A 20,280-nucleotide genomic window follows, 5' to 3' on the forward strand; every position below is an offset into this window, starting at 1 on the left:
GTGAAAGGGTGTTCAGCATGGTTAGAAAAATAGTGACAGAGAATAGAACAAGGATGGACAATTCAACCCTTAACTCAACAATGAGTAGATGAGTGTTATGTGTGTGTATATGTGTAAATAAATGAACACTGAAATTCAAGTATTTATTTTATTTATATATATATATATATATATTCTATATATATATATATATACATATATATATATATAAATAAATATATATATAGCTAGAATTCACTGAAAGTCAAGTATTTCTTATATATATGAAATACTTGACTTGGTGAATTCTAGCTGTAAATATACTCCTCCCCTCTTAGCCACGCCCCCAACCACGCCCCCACCCGACCACGCCCCCACCCCACCCCCACCTCCCGAAATCGGAGGTCTCAAGGTTGGCAAGTATGCCGTAAGTCTTCAACTATACTAAGTCTTTCAATGCTTGGAATCTGCATGATATACTAGTTACTCTCACAATATTATGTCAGACCCACTCGACATCCATTGCTTTCGGTCTCCCCTAGAGGGGGGGGGGGTTACCCACATATGCGGTCCTCTCCAAGGTTTCTCATAGTCATTCACATCGACGTCCCACTGGGGTGAGTTTTTCCTTGCCCTTATGTGGGCTTTGTACCGAGGATGTCGTTGTGGCTTGTGCAGCCCTTTGAGACACTTGTGATTTAGGGCTATATAAATAAACATTGATTGATTGATTGATTGAGTTACCATGGTCATCTAATTAGTTACTTTGGTCACTATGATATATCTCAGATTGTAGGTGTTTTTTTTTTTTACCCCTCGCGTTCATATTTCACTATGTTTGTTGCATTTTGGTTGTGTTTTGCTTGATTGTAAAATATGTTGTCAATATTCAGTGTTTTATCTTTCATAGTTAATATTGTTAATCCCACATTTTTTATTTTCATGTACATTCTGGTTGTCCCATTCAGTAAAAAAAAGGCAAATACCATTCCGTTTTTTAAGGCGGTCTGTCATAACGTTTTTAGCTTTGTGAGGTTTTATATTAGTGTTCCTAAAAATAGATATACCGGCCCCCAGACACACTTTAAAAAAAAAATCTAAAATCAGGATTAGACCTTATCCATGTTAAAAAAAAATGCAATAAAAGGAGGCAAAACAAGTGCTCAAAGCAATATATTACTACGTTTTATGAGTTACACAGCGTCAAATTAATAATAGAAATATTAGAAAAGAAGTATCAGACAATTACTTAAAACGTGTATTAGCGGAACTTTTATTTTCTTACTGGGGAGGACATTTCTGAAGAACACAATCTCGCCGCTGTTTATTTCCGGTGGAAGCGGAAGTGGAGGCAAGGTGCTGGTGTAGGTGACCGTAAAGAAGATTGTTAAAGAATATTGTCAATATTAGCCGGCAGTCGAGCACAAGACAACCCCATTAAAGTATTTCGACGTCGTAACCATGGGAGCTCACCTGGTGAGGCGGTATGTCACCGAGACGGACACCGAACCTGACCCGGCCAGGAAATTCGAGTTCGACCCCCAGTTTGGTTTCGCGGAGAGGAAAGAGCGAGGTTTGTGACAAAATGTCGGCTCATTGCAGCCTTAAATGTTTTACTGCAGCTTCAATACAACGCAGATATATTAGCAACCTAGCATGTAATAATAATAATAATAATGGATTATATTTATATAGCGCTTTTCTAGACACTCAAAGTGCTTCACGGAGAAGTAAATATTAATATGTTTCCAGAAGTGGTCCAGAAGAAAAGCAAAGGTATGAACAAATGTAAAACAAATATGTACATCATAAAAAGGAGTTAATCTATAACATCATTAAAAATTAAAAATGATAATAACGCGTTAACTGAGCGACCTCGTATTAACCCATTTATGTAATGTATGTGTCAAACATAATGTTGCTGCTTTTGTGTTTTTACTGGGTTAAAAGACTTGCTTTATCCTAAATGTGTTGTTTTGGTATCTTCTTGTGTCAACCATTCAGTGCCATTCTTATCATTGAGGTGTGATCTTAATACTAGTATCAATACCGACGTGATGAGATTAATATGTTTGTTAATTTTCACCAGTATCGTTTTTTTGTTATTGTGTTCATATTGCTACATTGATTATTTTATTATTTGCAAACTAGGAGTAACGTTAAACTAGGGGTATACTTTTTCCCCCCTCAAAAATAAATAAATAATAAATGATAAATGGGTTGTACTTGTATAGCGCTTTTCTACCTTCAAGGTACTCAAAGCGCTTTGACACTACTTCCACATTTACCCATTCACACACACATTCACACACTGATGGAGGGAGCTGCCATGCAAGGTGCTAACCAGCACCCATCAGGAGCAAGGGTGAAGTGTCTTGCTCAGGACACAACGGACATGACGAGGTTGGTACTAGGTGGGGATTGAACCAGGGACCCTCGGGTCGCGCACGGCCACTATCCCACTGCGCCACGCCGTCGCAGTAACTAGGACGCTGTTGCGTCCTAGTTTATATTGCAGGATAAGGATCAATACAGATTGCATGCGTGCAGGTAAAAAGGTATCCTAATGCTTAAACCAAAAATAAACAAAAGGTGAGTGCCCCCAAGAAAAAGCATTGAAGCTTAGGGAAAGCTATGCAGAATGAAACTAAAACTGAACTGACTACAAAGTAAACACAAACAGAATGCTGGACGACAGCAAAGACTTACTGTGGAGCAAAGACGGCGTCCACAAAGTACATTCGAACATGACATGACAATCAACAATGTCCCCACAAAGAAGGATAAAAACTGAAATAGTCTTGATTGCTAAAACAAAGTAGATGCGGGGAATAGCGCTCAAAGGAAGACATGAAACTGCTACAGGAAAATACCAACAAAACAGGAAAAGCCACCAAAATAGGAGCGCAAGACAAGAACTAAAACACTACGCACAGGAAAACAGCAACAAAGTCACGGCGTGATGTGACAGGTGGTGACTACACCTACTTTGAGACAAGAGCTATATTGATGCATGCTTGGTTATGGTTTAAAGTCATATCCAACAATTGCAACAACGGCTTTTTACTGTCAACTGAGTTTCATTTTTTTTATTATTTCTGCTGCTGGTGTGCCTCCGGATATTTTCTATTAAAAAAATGTGCCTCCGCTCAATTTTTTTTTTAAAACACTGCAATAGACAATCTATTTAATTAGTTTCTTTTGTGAGATAATCCTGGGCGGTGGACGGCGTACACCCTGTATTATTCACCATTCTCACTAATAGTTTGGAGTCTCCATTCAACCTAATATTTTTGGGATGGCGGAGGAGGCCATTTTGTTCTTATTTGACAAGTACTCCTGGTCATGGGTTATTTGTCCCCTGTTGCAGAGATGGTTGCCACCCAGGAGCAGATGAACTTGGCCCAACTGCCTTTGGAGCAGAGGGACTTTTGTGCTCATCACCTCCTCAAGCTGATGAAGTGCAAGAGGGACCACTGGCCCAACTTCCTCGCCTGCAAGCATGAGAAGCATGACTGGGACTACTGTGAACACCAGGAGTAAGTTCATAACAAAATGTGTCTGAGTTGGTGTGTGTGTGTTACAATTATGATCGTTCTACATTTTTAGAGTTAGGTTTGTGTGTAATATAAAATGAATATGATAATTACACACTGTTGGCGTTAACGCACTTTTTGTGTCTTTTTACGCATTTAAATCAGAAAGGACGCGCATTTTCGGAAGTCCGAAATAGTTTTTAGCGACCCTGCCTTCTCCGTGTCAAATTGGTGTTTTGTTTAGGGCTGGAAGTAACGATTAACTTGATAATCGATTAATCTGTCGATTAGTACTTTGTTTAATCGATTAATAATCGGATAAAAGAGACAAACTACATTTCTATCCTTTCCAGTATTTTATTGGGAAAAAAAACAGCATACTGGCACCATACTTATTTTGATTATTGTTTATGTTTTATAAAAAAATAAAAAATAATAATAATAAAAAATTGCCTCTGTGCATGCGCATAGCATAGATCCAACGAATCGATGACTAAATTAATCGCCAACTATTTTTATAATCGATTTAATCGATTAGTTGTTGCAGCCCTAGTTTTGTTTATATTTGCAGAGTCAAATTTCCGTCCCCGTTTATTGCGTTTTTATTGGTCGACTTCAAAGTAATGGACTTTGCGGTACAATTTCTTACATTTTGATTCGCCGAAAGTTTTATCGATCACAAATACTGCATTTCCGGTATTAGGACTCAAGCGTGTTATTGTTTTGGTCATGGCGAGCAATAAACCCAAGAAGCGAAGCTTCATTGAAAAGTGGCTTCAGGAGCCACTTTTCAGCAAATGGCCCGCTTATGAAGATGGAAAGATGTTTTGCACGCCATGTGAACGGGCTAAGATAAAAAAAAACACCTTTACGACCGGGCGCACTGATTTTAAAACATCATTGTACATCCTGCTTGTCGGCTCCCAGACCGTGGTCGAGGAGCGCAGGGGAGACGTTCCCTCCAAGGCCGATATATTGTCTGGGGTAACATCCTCCACTTTACCCGGCAGTGGGGCCCTACAGTTCCGCTCTTTGGTTGGAATGACGAGGCCGTCGATGTATTACAACTCTTCATTTATGTTTACCACAAAGCCAAGCGGACATCCAAAATGCTGTTAACACTCCTGAACATGCTAGCGCTCCCTCTCCTAACTTGCCCACTCACTTACACACCTCACTCACATACCGCCTTCTTAAAGGGGACCCACAGCTCATGGCCATCATGAAGCCAGACATGAAATGCTAGAGGCATTGAGTGCCACTCTATTAAATTACATTGGAACTAAAATTCTAAGTTTGTTGGCATTATTTGCCATGAAAGTGTAGATGTGGTAGTTTTTAAACGACTGATGATCTACATACAGGTGAGAATAATCTATTAAATTTGTCATATGCATGTATGCCCTGGAACACCATTATCATCATTTCATAACTGAAGCAAAAAACTTTTTACACATTTTTCTACTGAAATAAATACACCTAAAACTTATTAAATGAAATTTTTTTTTTTTTTTAAATACCGGCAGCGGTAAAGTTTAGATCCATGAAGGAAAGATGAAAGTGAATGAATGTTTATAACTGAATACATTTACATATGCATAAAAATGTGTTTTCTTTTGGATTATTTTTTTAATGAATTGAGTTACGTTTATGACAACCTTTTTCCAAAACACAATATAGAATGTGAGATATAACAGGATAATGCATACATTTATAATTTGTTTTCAAAAGGCTTACAAAAAAGTGGGACTCCAAAAATGTACTATTGGACCCCATTTTTATGACTTGATGGGGTCCCTGGGACCCAATTAAAAAAATTCCTAGCGCCAACACTGATTACAGGATTGAGCCAATATATAAGGCGACCTTTTCTCAGGGTTTCCGCCGGTCATTAAAACGCATTAAAAGTCATTTAAAGGGGAACTGCACTTTTTGGGAATTTTGCCTAATATTCACAATCCTTTTGAAAAACATGACGGGTGTATTTTTTTATGCATTCTAACTTGCGAATAAAAGTCAGCTTGCAGCGGAACCAATGGGATGTCCTCTATTTAGCCCATAAAACCCAATAAAAAAAACATCCAAAAACCACCAACAATACTCCATTTACATTTTGTGACTTGAATATTAACCAAGTATTACTGATTCTGTTATTATAAGCGCATACGAAGACAAACTATTTATAGCGGCGTTGTGATCACGAGCTTGTGTGCCGATGTTGACATGATCGACTGATCAGCTGCTTCCTCGTTTCCTTGCCCGTCAAACTTTATTGTAGATCATTATTCATGCCTCGCACCTGGATAGTGGAAGGATGAAGACATATTCTAACAAGTTGGTACACTTTGACAGCCAATTTAGACCCGGAAATGGCGAGAATGACACAAAAAGATGCTTGGTTCCACCCACTTTTTCTTCGCGAGGACTATGAGTCATTCTTCGTCTAAAAATGGGAATACATCAACATCCCAAAAGTCAGCATCCTAATGACAGCAGACCTTGTACAGTAAGTGATGTGTTATTATGTTTGTTGGCTCTCATGAAGTCTGCAGTGAGCAGAAATCAAAGATGTAGAGGGGAAAAAAACGAACGCTGTAATGCGTTTTTGAAATGACTGCGTCGTGTATGCTTAAAATGAGCAAAATACGTAAATATGAAATGTTATTTCAAATTTGCCCATTACTACATTACATATATACTTACATCATGTAGATACAACCTTAATGGAGGTGTTTAGATGTTGTTTAAGGGCTTTATATGCAGAATGGAGCAGCTCCCATAGGTTCCATTGGAAGCAGACTTTTAATCACATGTATTACTACTTAGAAAAAACATTTTTTTTTAAATACATCCGTCGTCATGTCTTTCTTCATGACTAAATAATAGGCAACATTTAAAAAAAGTGCAGTTCCCTTTTAATTGATTTTTCCAAAATTAAGGCCTGAAATGGCATCAAAAACCATTAAACGTAATGTCATACAATGCATGCCCGGCCAGTAGTCAATAAGTCAATTAATTGAACGATAAATGACGACATCGATAAATTGCTGTGTCCGTGTGTCTTTTTTTTTTCTTCATGTCCGTCTTTCGAAATGGATTAAGGCTGAAACGACGCGTCGACGTAGTCGACGTCATCGGTTACGTAAATACGTCGACGTCGTTTTTATGCTTCGACGCGTCGCATATTTACGTCACACTGCCGTCATGGCGGAGCGCAAAGCAGATGATGCGAGCGGTGCGAGCGAGGGAAAAAAAGCACGCCAAAAGTCGTCAAAAGTGTGGGAGTATTTCAATAAATAATAATGTTGTAGCGGTGAACAGCTGTCTCGTCAGCTGAAGCGCGAGCTCGCAACCGTGGCTGTTTAGCAACCAGCCAAACCCCACTTAATAAAATTATATTTTATCTTAGAGCACATCCGCATCCCTATTCACCTAGGCAACCCCAGGAAATGTATATAATTCGGCATTATTTCGGCCAGTCGGCTTATAAAATCATAGCCGATCAGTTTACGTTCGCGCGCAGGTATAACGCGGCGCGCTGCTGTCTCATCTGCTGGTGCGCGAGCCCGGTAATTAGACCGCTGTGTCAAATCAAGGAGTACAAAAGACGCCAGCGCAGAGTGGAAAAAGGTTTAGTTCATTACAGATAACCAAGAGTTGTGCCAAAAGTATGTAAGATTTAATATTTCTCTTCGTGTGTGTGGCGCACCTGTTGCGCTGGTGAGATATGGAGGGGGGGGGTTGTGTGCATGTAGCGTGCTTAGTCTGGAGGCTAAATACACGCAGTGTGTTATGTAACTGTTGTTTAGTGTTGATATTCTTTGCTTAGTTTGATAAATGTTGGAGCAGTTTGCTTCATCAGGAGGGTGAAGTCGCTCAATTTAAAGTGTTGGATTTAACTGTGTTGGTGAGGGCGTAGAAAAAGGGGCATTTTTCTACCAGTAGACAGCGTTTAAGATTGAGTGTTTCACTGCTAAATTAATAATATATTTATATTGAATATGGATTTTAAATATGTATCTAAATAGGTGGTTAATTGGTTAGGTATTTATGTATTTGCATATCGGGTTTTCTGTTGCATTTATCTATTGTGTTTCTGGTGTTAAATGTATTTTATATGTATCTTGGTGCATTTATGTTGAGACAATTTATTTAAAATCTGTTTTAACTTAAAGGGAAAAGATGTGTCCATTTTCTTGCACTTGTTTAATGGTTAAGAGTTTGATAGCCTAATTAATAGTTGTAAATTATGGGATTGATAATTGATTGATTTTTTTACAGCATGTTAATCTTGTGGTGTTTTGTCCTTAAAGGTTTTTCACCTACTAAAGAAGCTAAAGGCTACTAAAGGCTACTAAAGACAGCTAATGACAGCTAAAGAAACTAAAGTCTATTAACACTGCTAAAGACTGCTAAAAAGACTAAAGAAGAAAAAAGAAGCTGTTTCTTGGTTGGAAAAACTGTTGCAAACTAAAGGAAAATAAAAGGAAAAAGTAACTACGGTCTGGTCTTTTGAGTGAAATCCAGAAGCCACATTCAGCACTGGTACATCCCTTCAAGTGTGGGATAAGCACAGCGAAAAAAGCAAAACACTTGACAGTTGTTGTATGCACACTGTGTCGAGCGGAAATGGCCTATCATAGCAGCACAACGGCTATGAAGGAACATTTGAAAAGAAAACACCCGACAGCGTTCTTGCCATCACCATCAACTAGTCAATCGTCCGCGTGAGTATACGTTGTCATCATTACACAAAATCATGAATGTGTCATTTGTATCTGCGTTGTAAATTCATAAACTAAAACACCGTTTCGCTCTGAGAGGCGCGTTTGGCGTGCCTGTTCAGTGTTTACAAAGACGCGCTCCTCTTTAACGCTAACGTTAATTAGTTGTGCAAATACCTTTTACAACATTAACAGTTACATATACATGTACAAACCAACAATTAACTTTCACTTTAATCATACTATCATTGTTGTGTTATTAAGCAAAATAAGCAATACTTTGACTTTTGTTGAAATGTTTACACTGTTACAGAATATTTCCTTTTGCACTTTTTTGTATTGGATGTTTATCTTTATTTTTGCACATTTTAAAGCAAAATAAGCAATAATTTTACTTTAGAAATGCTTATACTATTGCAGAATATTAAGATTTGCACTGGATGTTTACTTTTATATTTGCACATTAAAAAGCAAATAAGCTACTTTTAATTTTGTTAAATGTTAAAAGTTTTAAATGTTTACATTGTTACAGAATATTTTGTCATGTTGTTGTCAATGTTGACTGAGTGGCCATACTTTTTTTTTTTTGTATATAAAAGTCATGCCTTTTGAAAAAACTGGCCAACATTTATTTTTTCATCTTCATTTTAAATAAAAAAAAATAATCGGGAAAAGGAAAAATAATCTATAGATTAATCGAAAAAAATAATCTATAGATTAACCGATTAATCGAAAAAAATAATCTATAGATTAATCGATAGAAAAATAATCGTTAGCTGCAGCCTTAAAATGGATGCAAGAGTTATCAGCCTGGACGAACTCGCAAGTATGTCGCAATGTCTTTGGCAACAAAAAGACAACAAAACAAACCACCCGACCGAGTTTTTCCAACCGGGTAAAAAACTGCACTTCAAGATGTTCAATATTTGTTGAAGTGCAATTTTTGCTAACAGAGATTGAGAGTCCATTTTATTTTTGTTTGTTTACCTATATAAGACCTTCCAGGTGCAATTGTAAAAATACTACAGTAATGATAAATGTGGTTATTGTGTTTTGAAAAGGTCACTTGCATTGTTATTATAACTATATATACACTATCATTATTAATGTAACTGTAACCTTAAAAAGAAGTTTGTTTAATTGTAAGAACAAATTAAAGTAATATAATGTATTTTAGCCTCCAGGAGGAGTCAAACTTCATATACGGTATTTTTCGGAGTGTAAGTCGCACCAGCCGAAAATGCATAATAAAGAAGGAAAAAAACATATATATGTCGCATTTTTGGGGGAAATGTATTTGATAAAACCCAACACCAAGAATAGACATTTGAAAGGCAATTTAAAATAAATAAAGAATAGTGAACAACAGGCTGAATAAGTGTACGTTATATGAGGCATAAATAACCAACTGAGAACGTGCCTGGTATGTTAACGTAACATATTATGGTAAGAGTCATTCAAATAACTATAACATATAGAACATGCTATACGTTTACCAAACAATCTGTCACTCCTGATCGCTAAATCCCATGAAATCTTATACGTCTAGTCTCTTACGTGAATGAGCTAAATAATATTATTTGATATTTTACGGTAATGTGTGAATAAGTTCACACATAAGTCGCTCCTGAGTATAAGTCGGCCAAACTATGAAAAAAACTGCGACTTATAGTCCGAAAAATACGGTACACGCAAGGTCTTATGTTCTTAAATTTACTCAATCGATGGATTGCTTTTTAAAAAGACTTTGGATCGATACCTATCTTCCAGAAGGCAAACTGGCCGAGCATTGATCAATATACTTAAAATTTAGGAATATAAATGGATTAATCGCAACACCCCTAATTAAAAAGCATTAAAATAGATTGGCTGAAAGCCAGGGATGGGAATTGGTAAGATTCTTTCCATTCTGCTTAACGATTTGGTTGTTTAATGGTTTTCTTATTAATTCTTATTTGGAAGTAAAGAGAAGAAAAAGGCAGATTAGCATCAAATGTGTCAAGTTTTGCTTTTTGCATGGGACTAATGCGTCTGTCTCCAATATTGTCCACACCTGTGGCCTTCTATAAGAGCAGTGCGCTCTTAAACACACACAACACTCCACGGGAGTGAAGCGAAGCGATCGACTGCAGCAACCTTGGGAAAAACGAGTTAATAATAATGTTAAATTTGGAGTTTGGCGTGGTGATATGCTGTTGGTGCACATTCACACACAATGGTCTGGATGCTTCACAGAGTTGTTCTCTGCCATTGCGCTTGTGAATTGTTATGGAGTGGCGCCTGCGAATATTGCCGACAGCCAAGATTAAGATTAGATTTGTGCAGCCCTAGTGTTTAACTTTACTAAAACACGTTTTAATGACACACTCAGCATATTCCAGGAGCAACATTTACCTCCAAGCAAATATTTAGTGATCTTTTTTGTTTGTTTCCAGCTATGTGATGCGGATGAAGGAGTATGAGAGGGAGAGGAGACTCCAACTGAGAAAGAAGAGAATTGAGGCCAAGGCTCAAGCTGCATAAATAAACACACTTAAGTTATATACATAGAGGAAGGAACTTATGTTGCTCACATTAAACAGTGCTGCATAGGAAGCTTTGGTCGACTTTGCTTACTGCAGGCTGCGGAGTTGTCCATTGTTGAAATAGCCAGAAGTTGATCTGTTGTGCCCCCTTGTGGCCATATAGCAGTACCGTTTTTCATTTATTCTGTTCAGGGTCAGCGGTGAGCTGGAGCGTATCCCAGCTAACATGGACATACTAACCTTGTACTATTCACTTGATTCCCCAAAATGAAATACAAAAATAACTAAAGCTTCAACATCTGCATAAGAAGCTCAAATATTTAACAAAATAGTCATGGATTGAGGAGGGGAAAAGGCACCAAGCCTTTAACTAAATGGGTAATAAGATATACAGGTAAAAGCCAGTAAATTAGAATATTTTGAAAAACTTGATTTATTTCAGTAATTGCATTCAAAAGGTGTAACTTGTACATTATATTTATTCATTGCACACAGACTGATGCATTCAAATGTTTATTTCATTTAATTTTGATGATTTGAAGTGGCAACAAATGAAAATCCAAAATTCCGTGTGTCACAAAATTAGAATATTACTTAAGGCTAATACAAAAAAGGGATTTTTAGAAATGTTGGCCAACTGAAAAGTATGAAAATGAAAAATATGAGCATGTACAATACTCAATACTTGGTTGGAGCTCCTTTTGCCTCAATTACTGCGTTAATGCGGCGTGGCATGGAGTCGATGAGTTTCTGGCACTGCTCAGGTGTTATGAGAGCCCAGGTTGCTCTGATAGTGGCCTTCAACTCTTCTGCGTTTTTGGGTCTGGCATTCTGCATCTTCCTTTTCACAATACCCCACAGATTTTCTATGGGGCTAAGGTCAGGGGAGTTGGCGGGCCAATTTAGAACAGAAATACCATGGTCCGTAAACCAGGCACGGGTAGATTTTGCGCTGTGTGCAGGCGCCAAGTCCTGTTGGAACTTGAAATCTCCATCTCCATAGAGCAGGTCAGCAGCAGGAAGCATGAAGTGCTCTAAAACTTGCTGGTAGACGGCTGCGTTGACCCTGGATCTCAGGAAACAGAGTGGACCGACACCAGCAGATGACATGGCACCCCAAACCATCACCCAACCATGCAAATTTTGCATTTCCTTTGGAAATCGAGGTCCCAGAGTCTGGAGGAAGACAGGAGAGGCACAGGATCCACGTTGCCTGAAGTCTAGTGTAAAGTTTCCACCATCAGTGATGGTTTGGGGTGCCATGTCATCTGCTGGTGTCGGTCCACTCTGTTTCCTGAGATCCAGGGTCAACGCAGCCGTCTACCAGCAAGTTTTAGAGCACTTCATGCTTCCTGCTGCTGACCTGCTCTATGGAGATGGAGATTTCAAGTTCCAACAGTACTTGGCGCCTGCACACAGCGCAAAATCTACCCGTGCCTGGTTTACGGACTATGGTATTTCTGTTCTAAATTGGCCCGCCAACTCTCCTGACCTTAGCCCCATAGAAAATCTGTGGGGTATTGTGAAAAGGAAGATGCAGAATGCCAGACCCAAAAACGCAGAAGAGTTGAAGGCCACTATCAGAGCAACCTGGGCTCTCATAACACCTGAGCAGTGCCAGAAACTCATCGACTCCATGCCACGCCGCATTAACGCAGTAATTGAGGCAAAAGGAGCTCCAACCAAGTATTGAGTATTGTACATGCTCATATTTTTCATTTTCATACTTTTCAGTTGGCCAACATTTCTAAAAATCCCTTTTTTGTATTAGCCTTAAGTAATATTCTAATTTTGTGACACACGGAATTTTGGATTTTCATTTGTTACCACTTCAAATCAACAAAATTAAATGAAATAAACATTTGAATGCATCAGTCTGTGTGCAATGAATAAATATAATGTACAAGTTACACCTTTTGAATGCAATTACTGAAATAAATCAAGTTTTTCAAAATATTCTAATTTACTGGCTTTTACCTGTATGTAAAGACATGCACCTGGGGATAGGTTGATTGGCAACACTAAATTGGCCCTAGTGTGTGAATGTGAGTGTGAATGTTGTCTGTCTTTGTTGGCCCTGTAATGAGGTGGTGACTTGTCCAGGGTGTACCCCGCCTTCTGCACAAATGCAGCTGAGATAGGCTCTAGCACCTCCGTGACCTCGAGAGGAACAAGCGGTAGAAAATGGATGAAGAAAAAGGCACCTCTGGTTAGGGATTATTTAACAAAAGTAACTAGTATTTTTTTTTAACACAAGTATGTTTAAACTACTAATGACCCGACTTTATTCTAGTATCACTATTTCTTAAAAAAAGACAACATTATTCTCATACATTGTTTTTAGCATGAGCCTAAAACACCATAGCCAAACATTAACATATTAAGAAAAAACTAAACTAAGTTAAGTGTTTTATAATATTCCAAACAAAGAAAAAAAAATGCGGTTCGTTTTTTATTAATAAATTACGTTCTCCAGACACACAGTTTCAAATGTAGATGAATGAATTTGAACAACAATTGAAAGACAACAAGACCTACACTGTAAGTTGTGTCTTTCATTGCACAAAAAAGTCTGAACAGCTCTGGAGATCTGCAACATAATTCAAATAGGCAAGAAGGGAAATGAAGCCAGTGTGGTGTTAAACATTAATTTCAGCAACGACCAAAATGGTTTTGGGGGCATGTCAGTCAGTTTAGATTCCAGTGTATATTTGGGGGAGAATGCTATTCTAAAGTTTGAGCGCAGAAGTGAGGTTTCTTAGATAAATGCAGCTGATTGAGCGTCCGTGAAGAGAGTCCGTTACAGCACAAAGGGCAGGATGGGTGATCGGAGCGGAGGGTAGTCTCGGAACTCTTTCAGGTAGCTGCGATGCTTTCCTTTGGCCCACACGGTCATCTGGATGAAACCCACCAGGGTGAAGAAGGCCACGGGCAGACACTGAGTCATCACAGTGAAGCCCAGCCAAGACCCCAACTGCAAGACAAGGAGGACGCTTCCAGTTACAGTTACTTTACAATCCTAACTGGACAGTATTTTAAACGAAAAGAAACAAATTACTTTCCCTTCAATTTACAGGTACTTTCCAGGAACAATTAACTTCCTGTTAGTTACTTTCCAGTTATGATTACCTTCCAGTTAGTTATTTTTCTGTTGGTTACCTTCCAATTAGTTATTTCCAGTAACAAGTACTTTCCAGTTACAGTTTATTTACGGTTACAGTTACCATTACTTTTCAGTTACAACTGCCTTAAAGTTAGTCATTAGGGACAGAGGACCCTATTGAATTTCTAGCGTTTTATTATTTTTTGAGCTGTAATTTGACCCCCTTAACATGCTTCAAAATTCACCAAATTGGACACACACATCAGGACTGGCAAAAATTGCGATCTAATCAAAAAACCAAACCCCAAATCTTAAAATTGCGCTGTAGCGCCCCCTAGGAAGAAAACACAGACAAAACTGCCTCTAACTCCCAGTAGGAATGTCGTAGAGACATGAAACAAAAAACTCTATGTAGGTCTCACTTAGACCTAGATTTCATACACTGACAACCCCCAGCAAAAGTCAACAGGAAGTTTGCAATTCCCCCTTCAAAACAAAAGTTGTGTAAAAACAGTCACCTTTTTTCAAACATTATCTCCTCTGAGCGCGTTTGACGTGTCTGCTTCAAATTAGCACAGGAGAGAGATTGAACCCTTCTGATTAAAAGTTGATGAAAGAGTTTTAATTACTGCTCCAGTTTGGATTTTATGAGCCCTCAAAGTCGGTCCCGTCCATCGCTGCTTGCAGCTTTAATTTTTTATCTAGTTACCTTCCAGTTACCATTATTTTACGGTAAAAATTACTTTCCAGTTACAGTTACAGTTATTACCATCCAGTTACAGTTACCATTACTATTCAGTTACAGTTACCATTACTATCCAGCTTCAATTGCCTTAAAGTTAGTCATTTTCCAGCCAGTTACTTTCCAATCAGTTACTTCATAGCTAGTTACTTTCCGATTACAAATACTTTCCAGTTAAAGTTAGCATTACTTTTCAGTTACAATTGCCTTAGAGTTAGTCACTTTCCAGCTATTTACTTTCCAGTTACAATTACTTTCCAATCAGTTACTTTACAGTTACCATTACTTTCCAAGTAGTTTCTTACCAGTTACCATTATTTTGCAAGCAGTTATTTTACGGTAAAAATTACTTTCCAGTTACAGTTACAGTTATTACCATCCAGTTACAGTTACCATTACTATTCAGTTACAGTTACCATTACTATCCAGCTTCAATTGCCTTAAAGTTAGTCATTTTCCAGCCAGTTACTTTCCAATCAGTTACTTCATAGCTAGTTACTTTCCGATTACAAATACTTTCCAGTTAAAGTTAGCATTACTTTTCAGTTACAATTGCCTTAGAGTTAGTCACTTTCCAGCTATTTACTTTTCAGTTACAATTACTTTCCAATCAGTTACTTTACAGTTACCATTACTTTCCAAGTAGTTTCTTCCCAGTTACCATTATTTTGCAAGCAGTTATTTTCCGGTAACAATAACTTTCCAGTTACAGTTACTTTCCCGTTACAGCTATATTGCAGTTACTATTTCTTTCCAGCTAGTTACTTTCCAGTTACAATTACTTCCTAGATACAGTTACTTTCCATTTACAGTTGCCTACTTTCCATTTACAATTACCTTGCAGTTACTTTCAATTTACAGTTACTTAACATTTAGTTACCTTACAGTTACTTTCCATTTACAGTTACTGAACATTTAGTTACCTTACAGTTACTTTCCATTTACAATTACTTTCCAGTTATAGTTACTTAATATTGCTTGTTTCAAGCAACTTTTTAGCTGCAGTCTGGAATGCACCAGAAGCGATTTAATGAGAATAAAAGACAACCTCATAAGTGTAGTTGGGGCACGAGACCAGCAGGAAGATCCAGGTGAAGGGGTTCTTTGTTGGGTAGGGAATCTTTCTGGTCTTGGACCCTGAGTAAACATGGAAGCAAGAGAAAACACATTCATCTGAGAGCAGGATAGATAGATTCAGTCTGACCAATTGAAGTGTTTGAGCATGACGTGGAACATCTTCTAAGACAAATCGGACAGTCCAGTTGCCTGCTCTGACATTACAATGAGCTGGACAATGAGAACACCCATAGACAGGATAGATAGTATTAACCACTACCAAGAAAGAAGGTCAAGTAGTTTGTTGTTTCTTTCATGCCGATGAACACAACACCCTTACTTGATTTGGAAACAATCTATTTCACTAGTCCACCTTTGGCCAACAGAAATTGTTATAGAATGTGCATCCCTCTAAAATATTAGGAGAGCCCAAACAACACCTCGGGTGATCGTGTATGGCAGAGCTGGGCAAATATTTGACTTGGGGGGGCCACATTGAGAGAACAAAATGTGTCTGGGGGGGCCGAGGTGTATGTGTGTATAAATGATATGTACACATTTAGCTGTAAAAATCTGCTGTACAGTATGTGTGTGTGTGTGTGTGTTTGGGTCCCTTAATTTTCAGGAACACTAATACCAAAAGTTACAGTTCTAAAAACATTAGGACAAACCACCTCAAAAAAACGGAATGGGATACCAAAAAATGTACATGAAAATATAGAAAGTGGGATTTACAATATTAACTATGCACAATAAAACACTGAATATTAACATATGAACGTCAATCCTCTTTTACTTCTCAGACCAGCTCCTCCATAGTTGTGTATCTTTTACAATCAACAACAACAACAATTTAAAAAACAGCAAAATATGAATGCAAAGTGTAATAAACACCGACAATATAATATACTATCACGTAAAACAGCAAAATATGCATGCAAAGTGTAATAAACAGCAAAATATGAATGCAAAGTGTAATAAACACCTACAATATAATATACTATCACGTAAAAACACCTACAATATAATATACTATCACGTAAAAACACCTACAATATAATATACTATCACGTAAAAACACCTACAATATAATATACTATCACAACAGCAAAATATGAATGCAAAGTGTAATGAACACCTACAATATAATATACTATCACGTAAAAACACCTACAATATAATATACTATCACGTAAAACAGCAAAATATGAATGCAAAGTGTAAAAAACAGCAAAATATGAATGCAAAGTGTAATAAACACCTACAATATAATATACTATCACGTAAAAACACCTACACTATAATATACTATCACATAAAACAGTAAAATATGAATGCAAAGTGTAAAAAACAGCAAAATATGAATGCAAAGTGTAATAAACAGCAAAATATGAATGCAAAGTGTAATAAACACCTACAATATAATATACTATCACGTAAAAACACCAACAATATAATATACTATCACGTAAAACAGCAAAATATGAATGCAAAGTGTAATAAACACCTACAATATAATATACTATCACGTAAAAACACCTACAATATAATATACTGTCACAACAGCAAAATATGAATGCAAAGTGTAATAAACAGCAAAATATGAATGCAAAGTGTAATAAACACCTACAATATAATATACTATCACGTAAAAACACCTACAATATAATATACTGTCACGTAAAAACACCTACAATATAATATACTATCACGTAAAACAGCAAAATATGAATGCAAAGTGTAATAAACACCTACAATATAACATACTATCACGTAAAAACACCTACAATATAATATACTATCACGTAAAAACACCTACAATATAATATACTATCACAACAGCAAAATATGAATGCAAAGTGTAATAAACACCTACAATATAATATACTATCACGTAAAAACACCTGCAATATAATATACTATCACGTAAAAACACCAATATAATATACTATCACGTAAAACAGCAAAATATGAATGCAAAGTGTAATAAACACCTACAATATAATATACTATCACGTAAAAACACCTACAATATAATATACTATCACGTAAAAACACCTACAATATAATATACTATCACGTAAAACAGCAAAATATGAATGCAAAGTGTAAAAAACAGCAAAATATGAATGCAAAGTGTAATAAACACCTACAATATAATATACTATCACGTAAAAACACCTACACTATAATATACTATCACATAAAACAGTAAAATATGAATGCAAAGTGTAAAAAACAGCAAAATATGAATGCAAAGTGTAATAAACAGCAAAATATGAATGCAAAGTGTAAGAAACACCTACAATATAATATACTATCACGTAAAAACACCTACAATATAATATACTATCACGTAAAAACACCTACAATATAATATACTATCACGTAAAAACACCTACAATATAATATACTATCACGTAAAACAGCAAAATATGAATGCAAAGTGTAAAAAACAGCAAAATATGAATGCAAAGTGTAATAAACACCTACAATATAATATACTATCACGTAAAAACACCTACACTATAATATACTATCACATAAAACAGTAAAATATGAATGCAAAGTGTAAAAAACAGCAAAATATGAATGCAAAGTGTAATAAACAGCAAAATATGAATGCAAAGTGTAAGAAACACCTACAATATAATATACTATCACGTAAAAACACCTACAATATAATATACTATCACGTAAAACAGCAAAATATGAATGCAAAGTGTAATAAACAGCAAAATATGAATGCAAAGTGTAAGAAACACCTACAATATAATATACTATCACGTAAAAACACCTACAATATAATATACTATCACGTAAAAACACCTACAATATAATATACTGTCACAACAGCAAAATATGAATGCAAAGTGTAATAAACACCTACAATATAATATACTATCACGTAAAAACACCTACAATATAATATACTGTCACGTAAAAACACCTACAATATAATATACTATCACGTAAAACAGCAAAATATGAATGCAAAGTGTAATAAACACCTACAATATAATATACTATCACGTAAAAACACCTACAATATAACATACTATCACGTAAAAACACCTACAATATAATATACTATCACAACAGCAAAATATGAATGCAAAGTGTAATAAACACCTACAATATAATATACTATCACGTAAAAACACCTGCAATGTAATATACTATCACGTAAAAACACCTACAATATAATATACTATCACGTAAAAACACCTGCAATGTAATATACTATCACGTAAAAACACCAATATAATATACTATCACGTAAAACAGCAAGATATGAATGCAAAGTGTAAAAAACAGCAAAATATGAATGCAAAGTGTAATAAACACCTACAATATAATATACTATCACGTATAAACACCTACAATATAATATACTATCACGTATAAACACCTACAATATAATATACTATCACGTAAAACAGCAAAATATAAATGCAAAGTGTAAAAAACAGCAAAATATGAATGCAAAGTGTTAAAAAACAGCAAAATATGAATGCAAAGTGTTAAAAAACAGCAAAATATAAATGCAAAGTGTTAAAAAACAGCAAAATATGAATGCAAAGTGTAAAAAACACCTACAATATAATATACTATCACGTAAAAACACCTACAATATAATATACTATCACGTAAAAACACCTACAATATAATATACTATCACGTAAAAACACCTACAATATAATATACTATCACATAAAAATCTACTTCCGCATCTGTTTCTGACACAGGCGTTTCGGACTGCCTGCTCTGAAAACAAACCCCCTCACTCTGCTTTGTTCCTCGTCTGAGCTGCTGTGACCTAGATTACCGTTATAACTCCTATAACACTCAAAAGCGCAGATTTCGACCATTGAAATACTTTGTATAGTTCAAGACTTACGATAATTCAAAAACAGCACTGCCCGCCATAATGGCGGCGACAGTTTTGATGTTAAAGGTCTAAATATAAATGGTGTAGAACGTAACGGGCCTTAATTTGCCCAGGGCTGGTGTAGGGTGTACCTGGGGGACGGAGGTTGCGGAGGGCAATGTGGATGGAAAAGTTGCCGATTTGACAGAACTGAAGGAGAGAAAGTGACATCACTGATTAGACCGGTGTGGATGTACGAGGAGGTCACGTGACCGAAGGATTCTCACCAGGAATAAGATGAGGGCCAGTCTGATCTGTTGCTCTCCATAAACTGGAACAATAAATCCCACACAGGAAGTCAGGATGGCAACAGTGTGTACATTATGTGTAGTGAATGCACTCACCAGGTGGCGTATAGAGCGGGTGATTGATATAATAGGCCATCCACGCTGCAAAGCCCCAATAGTATGTACAATTCTGAGAAAAAAATAAGTACATTTTGACATCAGAGTATTGACGACAGGTGGGATGATTGAGGCTCACCTTGAAGATGTTACGTAGCGGCATGGTTCCATGAGAGAAGCGATGGACGAACAGAGTCTCCAGGAGCCTCTTGACGTAGTGGAAAGAGTGACACATGCAGGCCAGACTGGGGACAGCAGAGGATTTTTGTTAAAAAAAGCTCACCGCCTTGTTGTCATGGCAACAAGGTGTCACGAATGCATCATGTTGCGAAACACCAGC

General features: G+C 36.7%; 2 protein-coding genes across 4 annotated transcripts in view; one reads left to right on the forward strand and one right to left on the reverse strand.

Annotated features, from left to right (window-relative positions):
• The first annotated feature begins 1,265 nt into the window (after positions 1 to 1,265).
• Positions 1,266 to 10,834, forward strand: ndufb7 (NADH:ubiquinone oxidoreductase subunit B7). Its single transcript, XM_061987794.2, has 3 exons — positions 1,266 to 1,552; positions 3,350 to 3,518; positions 10,675 to 10,834. Exons 1-3 carry the CDS (start codon positions 1,441 to 1,443, stop codon positions 10,760 to 10,762), a joined length of 369 nt encoding a protein of 122 aa, XP_061843778.1. The 5' UTR covers positions 1,266 to 1,440; the 3' UTR covers positions 10,763 to 10,834.
• A 2,600-nt stretch (positions 10,835 to 13,434) lies between these two features.
• tecrb (trans-2,3-enoyl-CoA reductase b) overlaps positions 13,435 to 20,280 on the reverse strand; it is a 37,515-nt gene continuing 30,669 nt past the window's right edge. For 2 of the 3 annotated variants that reach the window (XM_061988104.2, XM_061988103.2), the window contains 6 exons: positions 20,080 to 20,185; positions 19,941 to 20,013; positions 19,824 to 19,867; positions 19,689 to 19,746; positions 15,658 to 15,746; positions 13,435 to 13,738 (listed from right to left, as the gene is read on the reverse strand). In XM_061988104.2, the coding sequence (XP_061844088.1) occupies positions 13,565 to 13,738; positions 15,658 to 15,746; positions 19,689 to 19,746; positions 19,824 to 19,867; positions 19,941 to 20,013; positions 20,080 to 20,185 (544 nt within the window). In that variant the 3' untranslated portion in view covers positions 13,435 to 13,564. Of the gene's footprint in view, positions 13,739 to 15,657; positions 15,747 to 19,688; positions 19,747 to 19,823; positions 19,882 to 19,939; positions 20,014 to 20,079; positions 20,186 to 20,280 lie in introns of all 3 variants that reach the window. The other variant, XM_072916415.1, reaches the window with a different exon arrangement.

This window comes from Nerophis lumbriciformis, linkage group LG27, assembly GCF_033978685.3.
Source record: "Nerophis lumbriciformis linkage group LG27, RoL_Nlum_v2.1, whole genome shotgun sequence".
In the NCBI taxonomy this organism is placed as follows: domain Eukaryota; kingdom Metazoa; phylum Chordata; class Actinopteri; order Syngnathiformes; family Syngnathidae; genus Nerophis; species Nerophis lumbriciformis.

Excerpts from the sequence above, each read along its gene's own strand:
- ndufb7 (XM_061987794.2), top strand. The coding sequence starts at position 1,441 with ATGGGAGCTCACCTGGTGAGGCGGTATGTCACCGAGACGGACACCGAA. Across the intron at positions 1,553-3,349 it reads CGCGGAGAGGAAAGAGCGAG|AGATGGTTGCCACCCAGGAG; the intron begins GTTTGTGACAAA and ends CCCCTGTTGCAG. Across the intron at positions 3,519-10,674 it reads GACTACTGTGAACACCAGGA|CTATGTGATGCGGATGAAGG; the intron begins GTAAGTTCATAA and ends GTTTGTTTCCAG.